At 49.2% G+C, this 19,757-nt stretch overlaps 1 protein-coding gene across 4 annotated transcripts in view; it reads left to right on the forward strand.

Annotated features, from left to right (window-relative positions):
- The window catches only part of DOK5 (docking protein 5), a 240,099-nt gene that overhangs the window by 152,140 nt on the left and 68,202 nt on the right, over positions 1-19,757 (forward strand). The window contains exon 8 of one of the 4 annotated variants that reach the window (XM_081557312.1): positions 11,785-12,371. The exons of the other annotated variants lie outside the window; for them this stretch is intronic. Coding sequence (XP_081413438.1) covers positions 11,785-11,813 — 29 coding nt within the window. The 3' untranslated portion in view covers positions 11,814-12,371. Of the gene's footprint in view, positions 1-11,784; positions 12,372-19,757 lie in introns of those variants that run through there. 4 annotated transcript variants of the gene reach the window in all.

The raw sequence follows: 19,757 nt of genomic DNA on the forward strand, positions 1-19,757 counted from the left end.
TGGTGAACACCCGAGTGTCAGAAGGGGTAACATTTCAAAGCTGTCCTGGGTTTGTACGTAATCCAAACAGAATTCTTAAGTGCTTCCACCAACATTGCAAATAAACTGAAATCTAAAGATTAAACTACATAGTTTTACTTAGAGTTGTTTCTATTTTAATTGTATGATGAAAAAAGTGACTTTTTCTTTTTTTGGCAGAGGTGTGATGGGGGTAGGGGGTAAATTTTGTCTTCCCTTTTGCATGCTTATTTTATCCAGGGCTAAAAAAATACCTTTGGGGCTTCCCTGGTGGCTGAGATGGTAAAGAATCTACCTGCAATGCAGGAGATTCTTCTATCTCTGGGTCAGAAAGATCCCCTGGAGGAGGAAAGGGCTTCTCACTCTAGTATTCTTGCCTGAAGAATTCCATGGCCAGAGGAGCCGGGCAGGTTACAGTTCATGGGGTCGCAAAGAGTTGGACACAGCTGAGTGACTGAAAATAGACCTTTTACCCAGAATGACGCAGGAGTTATTAAAATGCTTTCCAGGCAAGACAGCTTTGGTTTCTGTGCTTCGTTTATTCATCTACCAAGTATTTATTCTGTCTGGTCCCTGGATATCCCAGGCTGAGTGGTAGTTACTGAAAATATGGTGTGAATAAAACAAGCAGTGTCCCTGCCTTCACAGTGCCTGATCCAGAGCCAAATCGTTTAAGCCAATTGCTCAGGAAACAGAAAAAACGAAGGCGAACATCCATTTATGTAAAGGGGCGTTTTATGGGTTTTTAGGGGAGCAGGTAGACAGTCCTGACCTTTCAGAGGAGGCTACTGTACCAACTTTTCACACAACTTTTTCCTTTTAGTCCCAAACAAAGTAAATCCATTTTGCAATCTCCACATGAATTCGGTACTTTTCATTCCTGTTGACATTTTAAGTTCTTTTGGTTAAATGTTGGAGGTAAGGCTGCCCATCTTCTGATGAAAGTCAATACTGGCCGATTTCAAAGTGAGATTTTTGCTCAACCGTGGGGATTTGAATCAGCCAAGGCAAGACCAGGTGAGAGTCATTTGCCTACACTCGTGCTGAAGAAGGTAGCTCCACCCACACTCCACTCTGAGCTTATAGTTACCAGCTGTTGGTAAAAGATGCTCGTTTTGTCGGTCTGAAGTGGAGCTGAGGAATCTGTATTCTCCATCAGTATCTCTGGGAAATTCCAGGGCGGGGGGGCATACACCCCATTTTAAGAAACCTGAAGGAGATAGACTTGGCACCTGGAGTTGGCAGCAAGTGTGCTCACATGAGACCCCAGCGGGGAGCCGGCGCAGGCCACACGCAGGAGTGAGCTGCACTGAGACAGAGAAGTGAGTGGCACTTCCAGGGTTTCTGTTACACTTTCTTTGTTGCCATAGCAACTAGTGAGGAGCCTCAGTTTGACCTTCTTTGTCTCCCGGAGAGGCCTGAAGGGCATGGACTGCTCACACTGCTGTTTAATAGGAAAAGGCCAGCCGGGAGCTGCTGGGGAGAGACAGGCTGTGGAAGGCGGGGGGCCGCGGGAGGAGGCCGAGCCCCTAGGTTGTTAGGACCCGGCCTGAGGCGCCTCCCTGGCCCGGTGCTTTCCTCTGATAATAGCAGCTGTGTTGTGTTATTGTCTTTGGCCTTTGGTAATGACGAGTTCCCCTCCTCTGCTGAGAAGCAGAGGCTGCCGGGGCGGATTTAAAGATGTCAGAGGTGCGTAAGGTTTGCTGTTTTTGCTGTGAGTTTTGACCTGGACCGTGGCTGCCCCTCTTTGTGGTCTCTCTGTTGTGTTGACAAGCTGTGTTTATTTCCTTTCTTTATATTGGAAACCCTAGGAGACCAAGGACTAGCTTGAATTGTTTTTCAGTAGGTAGCTACCTTCCCTTGACCCACCGAATGAGGCTCACATGGAAGGCTTGTGTAGCAAGGGTCCTAAACTCGGGCCAAAGCATCAATCAAGTTTAACTGGGCACAGCCACCCCCGTTTGGCACCTGTCACTGCTTTAGTGCAACGCCCGCAGGGTTGAGGGGTGGTGTCATGGGCCTGGGCCCTCCACAGGGAAGCTTTGCAGAGTCCTGCTCCATACGAGCCCTGCCTTCAGGAGCCAGCTGACCCTGGGCCTGCAGGCATCTCTCGTCACTGGCTTCACCTGTGAAGGGAAGGCGGAGCCCAAGGGCCTGCGCCCTCTCAATGCAGGAGCATTGCTTCTGTCCTTCCTTTTGCCTCGGAAAACCTTATCTTCCTCCACTCTTGCAAAATCAACACTTCCTTCAGACGTTAATTAAAACACCAGGCTCTGAGTTCCTTCCCGAGACCCCCAGACCAGACGAAGCCGCCAGTTATAAGCTTCTAAAGTACTCAGAAGGGTTCCTGCACAGCCCTAATTACTGTGTGTGACGACAGTATCGTGAGCTGATTGGATTGTCTGCCTTCTCTACTGCTTCTTAAGCTCCCTGAGGGCAGGTACTGTATTTAATTGGCTAAGCTTTGCCCCCCCCAGCACCAAATAAAATATCCAACTTCGTGGGTGCTCAATAAATCTTCATAAAGAAATGGAAAGTGACATGGCAACAAATACATCATTAAATCACAGTATTGGGCAATGCAGGTTCTCCCTCAGATGAGCAGTACAGGGAGCGCCAGGGAGCCCCGACTTTCTGGGACCCCGTGTGTGCCAAGGGCAACCCTTACGTCATCTCTGTATGGGTGATGATTCGAGTCACGTGCTTTACCACTACACTTCTGGTTCCCAAACTGTGTTCCTGGGGTGCCCCAGGGAAGTCACAGCGGTGCTGTGTAAGGTTTTGGAGGAAGCAGTGACATTTACCGTCTGTTGGGCCCTTGGGAACTGCTGGCCCGAAGCTGTGCGGTTTCAACATTGGATCACATTAAGTTCATTTCCATGACGACATGTTTGTGAAACTGGGTTTTTGGCAATAAAAAGCAAAAGTACTGTTGTTTAAGTACTGTGTGAATGGCTTCCCAGGTGGAGCTGGTGGTGAAGAACCCGCCTGCCAATGCAGGAGATGTAGGAGACCTGGGTTCGATCCCTGTGTCAGGAAGCTCCCCTGGAGGAGGGCATGGCAACCTGCTCTGGTATTCTGGCCTGGGAATCCCTGGACAGAGGACCCTGGTGGGCTACGGTCCCCAGGGTTGCAAAGAGTCGGACACAGCTGATATGACTTAGCACACATGTACTGTGTAAATAATCGGTGTGAACCAGGAGGTGAGGGTGACTGTAGGTGTCTGGTCTCATTCCCAGATTTGAGGAGATGTAGTGCCCAGTAGGTACTCACATCCCCTTAGCAAGTCATTGTGGTTAAGACTAAAATTAAAAATGGTTTTGTTTTTGATTTAGAGGTATTTTTAAAAATGTTTCCTAATTTGTTAGGACAGCTTAAATGGCTTGGAACAAACAGCTTAATAAATGGAACTACTAGGCCTTTCTTTTGGCCTTAAGGGGTTACGGAAAGCTGAGCGACTAGGAGTGCTGCGAACAGGGAGACCGTGAGGAGCCCCTCTCCCCGCCCGCCCCGCCTTGCAGCAGCCTCACATGCAGGCCCTCGGGTTTGAGCCCCTGGCCCCGTGTCTCACACAGCAGGGCTGGTTTCATGGGTGCAACCTGTGTGGTCACACAGACTCCATGCTCACAAGGCCCCGTGTTTAGTTTAATAGTCTGCTGTTTGGTTCAATAAAATCCTTCATACGTTTATCTTTGGACTTGTGCTTGTAAGTGAAGTCCGATGGGACGGTGGAGTGTGTGTGTGAGCAGAGGAGCGCCTGCGGCGCGTTGGCTGGCTGTTCCTCCAGGCGGTGTTTGCGTGTAGATGCATAATTGAGCAGGACCTGAGGGGCCTTTCTGGAGTAGGCTTCCCCGGATCCTGTGCTCCGGCTCCTCTCTGATGCACCTTGTTGCTCTTGCTGTTGTCGCTCAGTCGTCTCCGACTCTTTGGGACCCCGTGGACGGCAGCACGCCAGGCCTCCCGGTCCATCACCAGCTCCCGGAGCTTGCTCAAATTCGTGACCCTCGAGTCGGTGATGCCATCCAACCATTTTGTCTTCTGTCGTCCCCTTCTCCTCCCACCTTCAGTCTTTCCCAGCATCAGGGTCTTTTCCAATGAGTCGGCTCTTCACATCAGGTGGCCAAAGTATTGAGAGCTTCAGCTTCAGCATCAGTCCTTCAGTGAATATTCAGGGTTGATTTCTTTTAGGATGGACTGGTCTCCTTGCTGTCCAAGGGACTCTCACATCCATACATGACTACTGGAAAAAGCATGCTTTGACTATACGGACCTTTGTTGGCTTTTAATATGCTTTTTAATATGCTGTCTAGGTTGGTCATAGCTTTTCTTCCAAGGAGCAAGTGTCTTTTACTTTCATGGCTGCAGTCACCATCTGCAGTGATTTTGGAGCCCAAGAAAATAAAGTCTCTCACAGCCTCCATTGTTCCCCATCTATTCGCTATGAAGTGATGGGACCGGATGCCATGATCTTACTGTAGAGAAGCAGAACGTATTAAGAGGTGGCAAGAGTACACAGAAGAGCTACACAGAAGAAAGACGAATGACCCAGAGAACCACGATGGTGTGATCACTCACCTCGAGCCAGACGTCCTGGAATGAAAAGTCAAGTGGGCCTTAGGAAGCATCACTACAAACAAAGCTAGCGGAGGTGACGGAATTCCAGCTGAGCTATTTCAGATCCTGACAGGTGATGCTGAGGTATCTAGGTAACAGTACTCGATGCAGGTTTCCTGAGATGTTTTGCAAATGTAGAAACTGCCTCCCGCGCCCAACTACTTGAGGGCCATGAGCGCAGGCCTCCTGGAGCCATACAACTGACAATGTGAGCCCCTGCGACACCGCCTGTCCCCTCACAGCAGCCAGCCGGAGAGCCACACAAGCTGGTCACATGCCCTGTGACCCTCCTCACCCTGGTGTTTGAAAACCCGTCTCCTTGCAGGCCCTGCAGTCAGCCTTTCTCTGCTCTGAGCTCCGTTGTCCGGTCTCACTGTGCGTCAGGCACACAGCGGCGTTAACAGTCATGCCCAGCGAGCACAGGTCCCGAGGCCCCGGGGCGCGTGAGGGTTCTGGGGTCCCTACCGCAGGTAAAACCCCGGGGTGGCACACCCGCCGTGGGAGAAGCAGGGCCGTCGGCCGCCCGGAGGCTTCCGCTCTGCCCCAGAACTTGCTTCCCCTGCAGAAAGAAGGCAGCGGAGGTCCAGGAAACACGGCCGGCCCGGGGGCCCATCAGGTCCTTCCTCACGCACGGTCCTTCCTGTGTGGCAGAGAAGGCAAAGGGGACCAAGGGCAGCCCAGCTTCTCCCCCCGTCCCTCCTCATTCACCGGGAGGCCGAGCCGGACTCCGCTGTAGGATGTCCGCGTATCAGGAGGTGAAATGAAAGCAAGTGTGTTAGCTTCATGCAACTCTTCCTGTCCTGACAAGAACAAAAAGCACGTGTGAGATACAGAATACAAGGTGTGTGATTTTGGCGATTCAGCACGGGAATTAAATGTTCTTATATTCACATTTAAAACAGACATGGCACCATCTAAAGATGACCGCCTAAATTGGTGCTATTTTAAAATCTTAATTTTTCTGAAGACATTCACAGTAGATAAGGAACACAGTGACAAATGAGGAAAAATAAAGAAAAAAGGAAAACACTTTACATTTTAGTTCCTTGAATGGCACTTCTTTCTTGCTTTTTGAACTGTCGACTTAAGTATACACAACTTAAAAATTGAGAGTTATGTTTTATTTGGCAGGGATTTTTAGGACTTTAAGCTGGGTAGGCTTCCTGAATATTCGTTGCAAGGACTGATGCTGAAGCTGCAACTCCGATACTTTGGCCACCTGATGTGAAGAGCTGACTCACTGGAAAAGACCGTGATGCTGGGAAAGATTGAAGGCAGGAGGAGAAGGGGACGACAGAGGATGAGATGGTTGGATGGCATCACCGACTCGATGGACATGGGTTTGAGTAAACTGCGGGAGTTGGTGATGGACAGGGAGGCCTGGCGTGCTGCGATTCATGGGGTCGCAAAGAGTCGGACACGACTGAGCGACTGAACTGAACTGAACTGAACTGAAGCTGGGTAGGCGGCATCTCAAGTAACCCTGGGAGCAGGGCTCCGAGGAGGGGTGGCAGGAGCCAGGTTACAGAGGTTTTGCAACAAAGGGCAGGTGGTCCAAATGTCAAAAGATTGTGGTTAAGTACAGAAAACCAAATACCTCAAGGAATTTAGGGCTTTTCTAGGTACAGAAAGGGCTTCCCTGGTGGCTCAGTGGTAACGAGTCTGCCTGCCAATGCAGGAGACACAAGTCCAACCCCTGGGTCAGGAAGCTTCCTGGAGAAGGACACGGCCACCCACTCCAGTGTTCTTGACTAAGTGCCATGGACAGAGAAGCCTGGCAGGCTGCAGTCCCTGGGGTCCCTAAAGAGTCCTTCACAACTTAGCAACTGAAAACAGCAGCAGTGTGCAGGAGATGCAAGAGTCTGGCCTCGCTGAAGGCAGCCGTTCAGTACGCACCTCAGCTACCCGGAGCCAGTGTCCTGGGTTCTCACGCCCTCCACTCCCCCGGGGCTCACCGGCTCAGCGGCCGCACTGAGGCAGCTGCTGATGCCTGTGGCCTCCTTCGTTTACTGCTGCGGCAGGAAGCACCCCATTCCTCAGAACACCGAGGCCCCGTTATATTCGCACACTGGATCTCCCCAGCTCTGCGGCCGCTCCTGTGCAGGAGACGCTGGGTAAGAGAAGGCCAGCTGAGCGGGCTGTGTGTTTGGTTCCAGTTGACTCTTTCTGCCTCTTTCCTGCTTCCACTTGTGGTTTCTACCTGGGACCACTGCTCGCCTTTTAAACCTTCCAGTCTAGTCATTTAATAATTGACTTCTGTTGAAGACAAGCCACGCAGTTCCTATTTTAAGCAAATGCCCCAGGCCAGTCACAGTGGCTGCACAGAGCTAAATGCTGTAGAATTATTTTCCTCATCACTGAATTTCTTTGAAAGTTGTTCCTTCAGAACAAAGAAAAAAAAACATTTGGTTATCAAAGGAAGCCAGCCCCCAAATTTAGTCTCCTTTAGCTGTCATGCAAATTTCAAGCCAGAGGCCTGGCTGGTTGGCTTTGAAGATAAAGATCACAGCCATCGGAGTCCTAGAGAGGCTTCAGTGGTGTTTCTGAAGATCCTGTGATTTACTTGGAGATGGAAGAAAACAGTGGAGAACACTAGGAAGAACTCTGAAGGCACAAAAGCCCAGTGTCTGATTCTGGCCCTCTCACTGCCTGGAGGAGATGTCAGTTACCAGGAAAGGGTCAGACAGGGCTAGACAGGATCGTCGAGCGACGTCTTTGTGATGGCAATCCAAGTTCTTGAGGGTGAAAAAAAAGTTTTATCCGTAAGTGAAGCTTTGGTAAATATTACATCAATCCTAAGGGAAATCAACCCTGAATATTCACTGGAAGAATTGATGTTGAAGTTGCAATACTTTGGCCACCTTATGTGAAGAGCTGACTCATTGGAAGAGACTCTGATGCTGGAAAAGATTGAGGGCAGGAGGAGAAGGGGGCAGCAGGGGATGAGATGGTTGGATGGCTTCACCAACTCAGTGGACGTGAACTTGGGCAAACTCCAGGAGACAGTGGGGTTGAGAGGAGCCTGGCACCCTGTACTCCAGGGGCTGCAGACAGTCGGACATGACTTACTGACCGAACAGCAACAAACATCAAATCGGTTTCTTTACTTTGCAGGCATCGTGGAAGCTTATGTTTAGCAAACGTAACAGCCAAGCGCAGGCCGATAGGATGCGTTTGTTTCGTTTTGTTTTTGTTTCTGTGTGTGTACTTATCTTCATAACAGGAGACACGTGTTTTGTTTTTGTTTTTTAATTGCAACGTGTCTAAACCAGCTTGGCCAGTTGTTGCTGTTTCTGCATCACTAGTTTCCAAAACAGCTGGAGTGCAGAGTTCACTCCACACCCTCTTCTGCAAAACACAGCAACAACCCTTCCATCCATTCCGTTAAGACCAAGTGTAAGTCATAGCTATGAAAACGCTTTGAAAATTGTAAAAATGATTCATCTGTGAGGCACTTTCAGAGTCACTGCCAAATGTCCCCTGGGGGCAAAACTGCCTGCAGTTGAAACCAGTAGAGGAAAGCATGGGTGAAACTTCTCTGCCCATCAATCTGTTCCTCTCCCGCAGCTGCAAGATGGAAATGCTCACGCACGGCAGGGGTGCGACAGACGGAGCAACGGGCCTCGGCTCACAGGGCCCACGTCTTCTGAGGGGCTCGCGGGAGGCAGGAGCTCGGGTTTTAGAGTCAGGCTGCCTGGGTCTGAGTCCACCTCTGCCGCTTCTTCTCTTTCAAAATATGCATTTATTTGGCTGCACCGGCTCTTAGTTGCAGCAGTGGGATCTTCGTTCTCCGTTGCAGCACGTGGATCTCTCAGTTCAGTTGCAGCAGTGGGGTCTAGTTTCCTGACCAGAGATCAAACCCGAGCGCCCTGCATTGGGAGCACAGGGTGTTAGCCACTGGATCACCAAGGAAGTTCTCAGCTCTGTGGCTTCTTACTGCATATCTTACGTATATAATATATAGCAGCACGTTTGTTGGAGTGTCTGTGTGTGTGTGCGTGCACGCATAGTCGTGTCTGACTCTTTGTGATACTATAGACTGTAGCCCACCAGGCTCCTCTGTTCATGGGATTTTCCAGGCAAGAATACCGGAGAGTGTTGCCATTTCCTTCTCCAGGGGACCTTTCTGACCCAGGGATTGAACCCGCATCTCTTATGGCTCCTGCACTGGCCGGCAGGTTCTTTACCACTAGCTTCATTTAGTGATTTTAAAAGTTTGCACCTCTGTTTTCCCTCCCTGTAAAATGGGAATAACAATAGTCCCTTCCTCTTAGAGTTCTTGAGAAGACAAAATCTTATGTGTCAACCGTTAAGAGGGGGCTGGTACAGCATTGTCATTCAAACAAATGTTAGTTTTTGTTAACGATATGCTTTCCATTGGTTCTAAGCCAGGGCTGCATGGGCATGGTGCTCACCACGGCCAACTCCCCCCGGCTGGCCCGGCTCTCCTAGTGTGAGCCCGGAACCCAGTGTCTGGGGAAGCCCAGGGGCCCGGCCAGCCTGGGCGGTTGGCCACCTGATCCTGCCCCGGGAGGACAGCTGAGTATTTTGTTAGGTCACTTTCACAGTTTGGTTCACAAGTGCTGACTGTGTGCATTACTGACCAAGATTTGTGCTCAGTAGTGAGGTTCAGTTGTCGCACTGTCCAGTAGGAGAAGCATCGATATGTGCATTTCGGCTCCCTGGGCCGGGAGAGCAGGCCCCGTGAGGCGTTTTCAGCCTCCTGCGGTGCAAACAGCGGTGCTTTTTGCTGAGAGAACGGCCCTTCAGTAAGCAGGTAATATTTAGCCAGGTAGAAGTAGGTGTCAATGACACGCCTATTTTTTTGACCTAGAAAGATGACTCCAGTGTCTTGTACAAGGAAATAAGGGATTTAAAAAATAAATACAGCCCAGGGAGGTGGTTACTGCAGACATGTTAGCTAGTTGACAGTATGATATTATGTCTGTTTTGCTAACAGAGGGCAGAGTGGCCTGGATTGTCACATTCTAGTGAAAACCAAAGAACTCACCTAGTTTCTGTTGAGCTGAAACTCTCCTGAACTGGGTACTGTTTTCAAAGGTTTGGTCATTTAGTTTTATAGGAATTATGGCTGTTGAAGCAAATGCTGCAGATTGCTCATTCAACTCCATTTCCCCCCATACTAACCCTTTTTCCTTAACTAACAACTCTGATTTCCTTTGGGAAAAGCAGTGATTCTCCTTGAAAACACTTTTCTAGATTCTCTGGAATGTCATGAGACCCAGTTCCAATCTGCAGAAGGCTTTCTTTTCCCCATAAAACAAAGTTTCTAAGGTGAAGCCTTTTATCCCTCATCCTTGGCGCTTGCCTCTCCATCCTGCCTGGAATGTAGATGGCATGGCTGGAGCTGGAGAAGCCATCTTGGTTCCATGAGGAACAAAGATAAGAATGTCAGAAAGGAAGCTAGAAGGAGCAGGGTCCTTTATGACCCTGCATGAGTAGCTGGACCAGCCCTTGTACAAGGACTGCCCTTGTCTTGACTTACTGCATATGAAAAATTCCTACTGGAGGGAAGCCACTATGGACAGATCTCTAGCATGTGCAGGCAAGCAGAATCCTAACTGAGCTGTTAGGTATTTATTTCAATGGTGTTTGGCAAATGCTATCAGCATCAAAACCTTGCAGGGATGTAGACTCACTATGAAGTTTCTGTGGATGCAATGCTTCCTGTTGGTGGAGTTTTTACATGAGACTGTCAGGGCCGCAGCCTCCACTAGACCCAGGAGTCTAGACCCACGGTGCCTGGGCTCCATGATTCGTTCAGAGGCCCATAAAAATCTTTTACTTTCTTATAAAATCAGGAGAAAATTCCAACCTGGATTATATGGGTTTATACAAACCCAGTCACGTAATACAGTTTTCAGTAGCATTTTATGGAGGAAGGCGTCCATGAAGGCAGAGGTGTTTATTGCCCCATGAAAGTCATCATGTCTGGAATACCCCCTTAGTTCAAGAAGGAATGGTCTCACTGCTTCCCGCTCATTTTCCATCCCCAGATCCTCCCTCTGTGGATAAAGGAACAGGCCCCCATTCAACAGACAAAAGAAGGGAAGGCTTCTGGGTCCAACAGAACCGGGTTTGAATCCTAGAGTACTTTAGGCAAATGTTAACGTTTCTCCTGGCATCCATTTTATAAAAAAATGATGGATCCATGTATTTATTCAATAGTGATTTGAAGGCCCGCAGTGTAGCAGGCACGGTCTGTAGGGCAATTATCTTTCGAGAATTAGAGGAATGGACGCTCAGTTCGGGTTTTAACTTCCTTGCCGCTGGCCGTGAGCGCCAAGCCTCAGCGTGGCCCACTGTTACCGTCTCTCTGGCTGTGTGAAACTTGGGGCTCTTCTCAAGGTGGGGCCCTCCTACCTTTTTAAAATAAATTCACTTACTTTTGGCCGTGCTGGGCCTTCCTTCCTGGGCACAGCGTTCTCAGGTTGTGGCAGATGCAGGCTGCTCTCCAGTGCGGCGTGCGGGCTTCTCGTGCGGCGGCTTCTCTGGTTAGAGCACCCGCTCTCGGGAGGGCAGGCTTCAGGAGCTGTGGCCCACGGGCTCCGCCGCCCCGTGGCATGTGGGATCCTCCTGGACCAGGGGTTGGATCTGTGTCGCCTGTGTTGGCAGGCCAACTCTTAACCACTGGACTACCAGGGAAGCCTGACCCATCTACCTTTGGCAAAAGAACAGTTCCTTTCACTGGAATCTAATTAAGGCCCAGTACTTCTTTCCACAATCATCACTGTGATGTCCCAGCATCTCTTTGCCAATGACTTTGTTCCGTGTAAGTGTCTGCACGACTCATTCTCTAAGTATTGCCATCAGAGAGCATGCAGGGTAGGATAATTCAAAGACCCACTGAACCATCTTTCATTGGAAGATGCTGTCAGAATTTCAGACCTGGCTTATTTTTCTGTTGTTGTAGAAATCTTTTTTTTTCTTTTGCCTTCTTATAACTCTCTTACAGATCCATCTGTGAAAAAAAGCAATGTGTTATTAGAAAAATGTGTATTCCCCATTATAATATACCGTGCCACATCAGAGCACGCTGAAGACTCTATAGTCTGTTATAAAAGTGCCAGATATAATTTGTATGCAAATATCTGATGCAAAGGAGGACTTTTTTTTTTTTTTTGATTTCAGGCAGAAAAACACACCGAGTGAATTTTTGACAAACACAGGATAGATCCTGCTGAGATAAGGAAACATCTTAATGCAGAGCTGCCTAGAGAGAAGAGGAGGAAGTGTTCCTTGTATGAACTCATTCAGATTCCGTATAAGAAACAGCAGTGCTTCTTTTCTCTAGGAGACAGAGCCTCAAGATGGCATTCCTTTTTGTGCCCATGCTCCACCTGTTTGCCCCCTGCCTGGTTGAGGCATCCCAGAGAGCCTCCGGAGAGATCCTATGTGCCAGTGTACGCACCCTGGGCAGGAACAGCTGTGCTGAAGCCTGTTGGTGTGGAGCTGGTTAACTCCGTCACGGCCAGGTCTCCGCTCTCCTGCCGCGTGGAGGGGCAGCCGCCTGGGATGCACCCTCACGGGACCGTCCTGGCGACGGCATATTCCTTTTCTTATTGGGGCTGTGATCAGATGATGCCTGAAATGTGCCCAGCAGTGAACAGGGCATTTGCTTTAAGAGAGATGGTAATGAAACTTCAAACACACCCAGCTGATTATTAAACTATGTTTACAAATAATTCAGGGATGCCAAGAATGCCTGAATCCCCCCAGATGCACTCCCAGTTTGTCTTCCATTTTCTCTCTTCTCAACGTGCTTTTCTGCTTAAAGCTGCACTTCTCCAGGGGAGCAGGGAATATAATTCGAGCGATCCTATTCTCTGAGTCAGAAAAGCCCAGAGCAGCACGCGTACACACACTCATTCGTGTATTTATTCGTTTCTCAAATGCGACTTAACAACCTCGGTTCGTGTCCAGCATTGTATTAGATGCCAAGAGCTGTGCAGAACTAATGCACAGACGTGATTTTCCTCAGCAGCCTAACCCCGTGTGGGAGACCCATAAGGACGAGGGCAGTGGTCCTGGTGGCCCCCTCTGGGCAGGGCACACCGGCAGCCGGCCTGTCTCCTCTCCTCGCCTAGAAGCCCTGCCGCCCTCATTGCAAGGAGCTGGGGAAAGGCCTCTCCCTGTGACTTCCTGCCAGAGAGGACGCTCTGATGGGGGCTTCTCACAGCCCCTCACGGGCTCACTCACTCAGCCGTCAACACGGGTTAATAATGACAAGCGTTATCTGTGCTGGGGGTGCTGGACCTGGTGATGAATAAAACAGACACGACTCCCTGCCGTCACAGGGCTCACAGTCCAGCTAGGAGACGTAGAGAGGAGGGAGTGTTTGTGTGCATGCCAGCTTGATGTTGCTGCTGAGAAAACGAAGCGGGAGGGCAGTAAGGAGCTCTGGGTGGGTGTTGCGATTGTAAGCAGAGCAGTCGAGGACGGTCACAGAGGAGGGTGATTCTGAGCAGGACTGAGGGGCCAGCCGTGGAGCATCGGGGAACACGCGAAGAACGGCAGGAGTGGGGGGGAAGCTTCGGAGCAGGGGTGTCGGAGGACCAGGAAGTGGGGGCACCGTCTTGCTGGAGGCGGGGGAGTTGGCTGGGGAGCCGTGGGAGGCAGGGTCAGGGTGCCAAGGACCACCCGGGTGAGGAACGACGTGGAAAAGACTTAGTGGGGAGCGGTCCAGACAGCGTCTCTTTTGTCCAGAATCGCAGAGCAGGTGGTATTGCTGGAAGACGTCGATTTCTAGCCCCTGAAAGCTGAAGGATGTGTGCTTGGCAGTAAAAACCTTTGTGTCAATCGGCTCATCTCCAGCACCCGTGTTGGAGCCAGAGGAGCCTTCTCGCCCTCGTCTCGGTGCGGGCGTGCGTGCGTGCACCTCTTCTGTCACGGCATGAAAACAGCTCAGTCAGGTTTTACTGATGTGTTTGAATCAAGTGTTGGAATACCCAGTGTTCCCAGCACAGATCAGAGACACAAAGGGCAGCTTGCGTCCCTCACCACATCTGTCACCCGGTGGGCTGATGGGGCCTGTCTGATGCCGGCCCCAAGGACGCACTGTCACGGCCTCAGTCTCAGGCTGTCTTCACATCTCTGTCCACGGCAGCTGTGACCACCGGTCACGTAGTCTTTCCTGCCGAGCTTGGAGGAAAGGCCTTCAAAACGTCCTGCACAGCCTGCCACACCGACACGCCCTGCCCCTGGTTATTTTTTTAAATTGTTGTTCAGTTGCTAAAGTCGTGTCCGACTCTTTGCAACCTCATGACTGCAGCACGCCAGGCTTCCCTGTCCTTCACTGTCTCCCAGAGCTTGCTCAAACTCATGTCTGTTGAGCCGGTGATGCCATCCAACCCTCTCATCCTCTGTCGTCCTCTTCTCTTGCCGCCAATATTTCTCAGCATCAGGGGCTTTTCCAATGAGTGAGTTCTTTACATCAGGTGGCCAAAGTGTTGGAGCTTCAGCATTAGTCCTTCCAATGAACACCCAGGACTGATCTCCTTTAGGATGGACTGGTTGGATCTCCTTGCAGTCCAAGGGACTCTCAAGTCTTCTCCAACACCACAGTTCGAAAGCATCGATTCTTCGGCGCTCAGCTTTCCTTATGGTCCAACTCTCACATCCATACCTGACTACTGGAAAAACCAGAGATTTGACTAGATGGACCTTTGTCGGTAAAGTGATGTCTCTGCTTTTCTTATGCTGATTTTTAATATTTTAAGCATCTGTATTTTCTCATTTGGCTGCAGTGGGTCTTAGCTGTGACACCAGGATCCTCACACCGGCATATAGGTCTCTGTCTGTGGCCCTACATGGGCTTAGATGCTCCTGAGCAAGTGGGCTCTCAGTCCCCAGCCAGGGATGGAACCAGCCCCCCTGCACCGCACGGCAGACTCTCAACCACTGCGTGAGGAGGGTGGTGCTCCGCCGCGCTGCCCCAAGCTGGCTTCCCTGCCTCGCCCTCTCTCTCCTCTCGGGCGCTCTGTCTCCCCTGAGCCCGCCCCCGCTCACTGCTCTCCACAGTCAGCTCCCATCCTTGACTTTCCTGACGTTGGGCAAGGTCTTTGTTCAGAAGAATCCTTCTCAGTGTCTTAACCTGACCACTCATTAAAAATGACTACCGCCCATTCCCTGCCCAGTCCTCTGACCCCAGCACTGTACGCTGTCTTTGCCCCTAGGGTACCTATCTTTTTTAAAAAACAAAACAAAACATCATAACCTTTAGCTCCTTCCTTACAGTTTTTGTTTACTGTCTTCCCCCTGTTTGCCCATTGTGCTCACCGCCCTAGCCTATATCCATCTAATACCAGAGAGGATCTGATGGTGGAGGGTGCCCAGCGAGTATTTGCTCCATGAAGGGTGAGTCCCCGAGTGAGAAGGACAAAGGACAGTGCACAAAGTCAACACACGTAGGAGAAACTGTGGATCTGTGTGTGTGTGTATGTTTACATAGACAGACGTGTATGAATAGTGAAGGCATGCATGTGTGTGATGTGAGTGTATGTGGACACACACACACAGCCCAGAGAGAGTGGAAGTGTATCAGACGGCCTACATGTTGAGTATTTACGTCTGGGTTGAGGGGTGTGGAGTAAATTTAAATGTATTTTTGGCGAATGTCAGTTTATATTGTCTGATTTATACAGTGAATAAAGAAACGCTCTTAAAATCTGGAAAAAATCCATAAAATCTATAAAATACAGGTTCTTCATTTTTTCCGGGGTGTTCCCTCTGACTCTGAGTTTTACCAAGCAGGATGCTTGGTTGAAACGTCAAGGGCAGTTGGCTTTTGTGAGGCAGTTGAGTTTGGCTTCATACGTCCACGACGGGGTCTGCCAGGCTGGGTCTGCAGGCTGAGTAGACCCCCGGGTTCAGGGAACTCCCAGTCCATGAGGACACAGCTGCTGATTTAGGAGCAGCATTACTGAATTCAGCAGCCTCGTCTGATATGAAAACCCCTGTGAACACCAGACTAGATCATTATTAGTTTGCTCTTAACCCCCTTTCAGCTGAAAATCCCACAGCTCAGCTTCCTGGAATTATACACTCTAGTTTTGTTTTGTTCTTCTTTGTTTTCTGATCTAAAGAGCCGGACAAGCGCGTTGTTGAAAATACAGAAATTGTGTAAGAGTGAAAAAGAACCTGTCAGTACAATCAGCTGCAATCTTGCCTCTCATGGGTGACCACTGTTTACATGTTGGTGTTTTCTGTGTCTAGATGTAGAATCCATGTTTGTCTCAAAAATCACAGCTATACCTTAAACAGTTAATTTTTTCACTCATAATGATAATCTAAGAATTTCTGGATCATGAAAGAAACTTGAAAGATGCTTTTTGCTGGTCTCATTGTGTTCCAATATATTAATTTTCCATAAATTAGTTACTGCTCTTCACGTGAATATTTGTTTCCATAAAGTCTTTTTAATTTTATTTTTAATTGGAGGATAATTTGCAGTGTTGTGATGGTCACAGCAATGTGAATCAGCTCTGAGTATACACATACCCGTCCCTGTTGAGCCCCCCCCACCCCCCGGGTCGTCACAGAGCACCAGGCCCCCTGGGCTAGACGGCAGCTTCCCACTAGCTGCCTCTGTTACACGTGGGAGTGCGTATGTTTCAACGCCGCTGCTGCTGCTGCTAAGTCGCTTCAGTCGTGTCCGACTCTGTGCGACTCCATAGACGGCAGCCCACCAGACTCCGCCGTCCCTGGGACTCTCCAGGCAAGAACACTGGAGTGGGTTGCCATTTCCTTCTTCAGCGCACGAAAGTGAAAAGTGAAAGTGAAGTCTCTCAGCCGTGTCCGACTCTTAGTGACCCCACAGGCTGCAGCCCACCAGGCTCCTCCGTCCATGGGAGTTTCCAGGCAAGAGGACTGGAGTGGGGGCCGTTGCCTTCTCTGGATCATGTGTGGGTGGTACTCACCAAATAAGGGGCATAGTTTAAGTCAAAGGAATTAATTTCTAACTGTGGGGTTTTGTTCATTTTAATTAAACCAGCACTCTGCTAGTAGCTGGAAAGACAGCAGGTAAGTAAATATGAGGTGTTTGCTTGTGTGTTTTGGGGAATCTTGAATATTGCAGGCAGAAGCCTGGAGCAGCAGCAGGCTTGGAGTTTTGACAGTAACTAATCCTTATGGAGAACCAATTTACTTAATATACAAATGAGCGAATAAAATAAAAGTGGTTGTGGCAGTCTCCCATGACTTCTTCTAGTTACTTTCATTGATCTTCACCTACACTGAGAAACATGCTCTAGAATTTAAGCTCCTTGGTGCAAACACAGTGGTGGGGTTTGGCACGCCACCTGGACCCTGGGCTTGGGAGCTTTCGTAAGGAGGGGATAAGCTAGAAGGCGCCTGGGTCCCCGTGCCAGCCGTGACGTGCTCCCGCGCGGATCTGTTCCTGGAGAGAAGCGGTCAGCCTCCGTCTCCCCGCAGCCAGAGCTCTTTGTGCTTCGTCTGGCGCTCGCCTGAGGTCCCTCACGGCCTCTCCTTTAGCTCCATCTTTGTATGTCGCAGGAATCCCTGCTCTTTGAGTTTGATGCTTTCAGCCTAGTGGAGAAGGAAAGATTTGAAACAGAGTTATTTCACTGAGAATGTATCACAGGTGAGCCTGACCAAGGATGGAGGAAGTGATGTCGAAAGGAGGATGGAACGATGGATAGATGTCCTATTGCAGGGATCGGTAGCCTACTGTCTCCTTGCATAAATAGTTTCATTAGCACATAACTATGCCTATTTGTTTCCATATCATCTGTGGATGCTTTTGTGCTGTAACAGCAGAGCCGAGCAGTTGTGACAGAGACCGTATGGCTCACACCCTTTAAAGAAAAGGATTTACCAGTCTCTGATCTACAGGCAACGGGAGAGAGAGCGTGGGCACGGCTGGGCGGGGAGAGCCTTTCAGATTCAAGATTAGGGCTTCTTACGGCAAACCGAGGATTAACACATCCGAATCTCATAAACGGTCAGACAAACAACAGAAATAAAGTGGATTGTATGTTTGTGCATTACATGGACAAGATCCCAGAGAAATATGCCTTCTGCCTTTGTTTTTTGAATATTGGGCTACTGCTTGTTTTTCCTACATTTAATAGAGACATGGATATAAAAATATTTCTCAACTATAAGAAAAACTCAGAGCAAGCATCATGATAAAGGCAACTGAAATTCAGACCTGGTATTAATTGTTTCACAAAGTGCGGTGGGACTGAGGGGAAAATGGAAACACGCCTGTTTCTTGCTTGTAGTGCCGAGCAGGTATTGTTTCTTCTTTTCTTTTTAAGAAATTCTAGAAATTCAAATTTTTATGTGGAATCTCCCAGTATTGAAACAATGGCTTTTGTTTTGTTTTTACTGTGTGAATGTTGAAACTCAGCCTTCCTCCAGGCTGGGTTGTCCCTGTGACTTCCAGTTGGAGACCTTGGCATAGATATTTAGGAGGGTCAGAGGTGCAGACCTCCGATGAGGAGAAGGTCCTAACAGCCCAGGAGCACTGAGCAGATTCTTGTTTCTAGTTGTATGTTTTGTGGCACAAAGGTGTATGTATCAGGAGGCTGGAGGAGGAGGGAGAAATTCAAGGTGTTTAGAGAAGTCTCTGTGGACCCTTGGAGAAGATGGGTAACGTGCAGTGCTGGGCAGCTAGTCGCTCAGTCATCTCTGGCTCTTTGTGACCCCGTGGACTGCAGCCCACCAGGCTCCTCTGTCCATGGGGATTCTCCAGGCAAGAATACTGGAGTGGGTTGCCATGCCCTCGTCCAGGGGGTAACATATTAGGCACTAAATAAAGGATACTTTGACTGTGTGGATCACAATAAACTGTGGAAAATTCTGAAAGAGATGGGAATACCAGACCATCTGACCTATCTCTTGAGAAACCTGTATGCAGGTCAGGAAGCAACAGTTAGAACTGGACATGGAACAACAGACTGGTTCCAAATAGGAAAAGGAGTACATCAAGGCTGTATATTGTCACCCTGCTTATTTAACTTCTATGCAGAGTACATCATGAGAAACGCTGGGCTGGAAGAAACACAAGCTGGAATCAAGATTGCCGGGAGAAATATCAATAACCTGAGATATGTGGATGACACCACCCTTATGGCAGAAAGTGAAGAGGAACTAAAGAGCCTCTTGGTGAAAGTGAAAGAAGAGAGTGAAAAAGTTGGCTTAAAGCTCAACGTTCAGAAAACTAAGATCATGGCATCTGGTCCCATCACTTCATGGGAAATACATGGGGAAACAGTGGAAACAGTGTCAGACTTTATTTTTTGGGGCTCCAGAATCACTGCTGATGGTGATTGCAGCCATGAAATTAAAAGACGCTTACTCCTTGGAAGGAAGGCTATGGCCAACCTAGATAGCATATTTAAAAGCAGAGACATTACTTTGCCAACAAAAGTCCATCTAGTCAAGGCTATGGTTTTTCCAGTGGTCATGTATGGATGTGAGAGTTGGACGGTGAAGAAAGCTGAGCGCCGCAGAATTGATGCTTTTGAACTGTGGTGTTGGAGAAGACTCTTGAGAGTCCCTTGGACTGCAAGGAGATCCAATCAATCCATCCTAAAAGAGATCAATCCTGGGTGTTCATTGGAAGGACTGATGTTAAAGCTGAAACTCCAATACTTTGGCCATCTCATGCGAAGACTTGACTCATTGGAAAAGACCCTAATGCTGGGTAGGATTGAGGGCAGGAGGAGAAGGGGACGACAGATGATGAGATGGCTGGATGGCATCACCGACTCGATGGACATGGGTTTGGGTAGACTCCGGGAGTTGGTGATGGACAGAGAGGCCTGGCATGCTGCAGTCCATGGGGTCACAAAGAGTCGGACATGACTGAGCGACTGAACTGAACTGAACTGAACTGAAAGGATACAATCAGAGTATCTAGTAGCAAGAAGAAATGGAAGACCTGGAAAACCACAGTCTGGGAAGATGAGCACTGCAGAAGAACAGAGAAGGATTTGTAAGAGATTTGATCTCCTGGAAACAAACTGTATACCAGGGACTCTACAAGGCCAGCAAGTAATTTAAAATCTGTGCTCCTTCTGTTAGCCACAGCTCCTCCTCTCTGCCAGCCGCTGACCTCTGCGCTCTGGTTTGAGTGT

Source organism: Giraffa tippelskirchi, chromosome 13 (assembly GCF_054371585.1).
Source record: "Giraffa tippelskirchi isolate mGirTip1 chromosome 13, T2T-mGirTip1v1.2.pri, whole genome shotgun sequence".
Classification (NCBI taxonomy): Eukaryota; Metazoa; Chordata; class Mammalia; order Artiodactyla; family Giraffidae; genus Giraffa; species Giraffa tippelskirchi.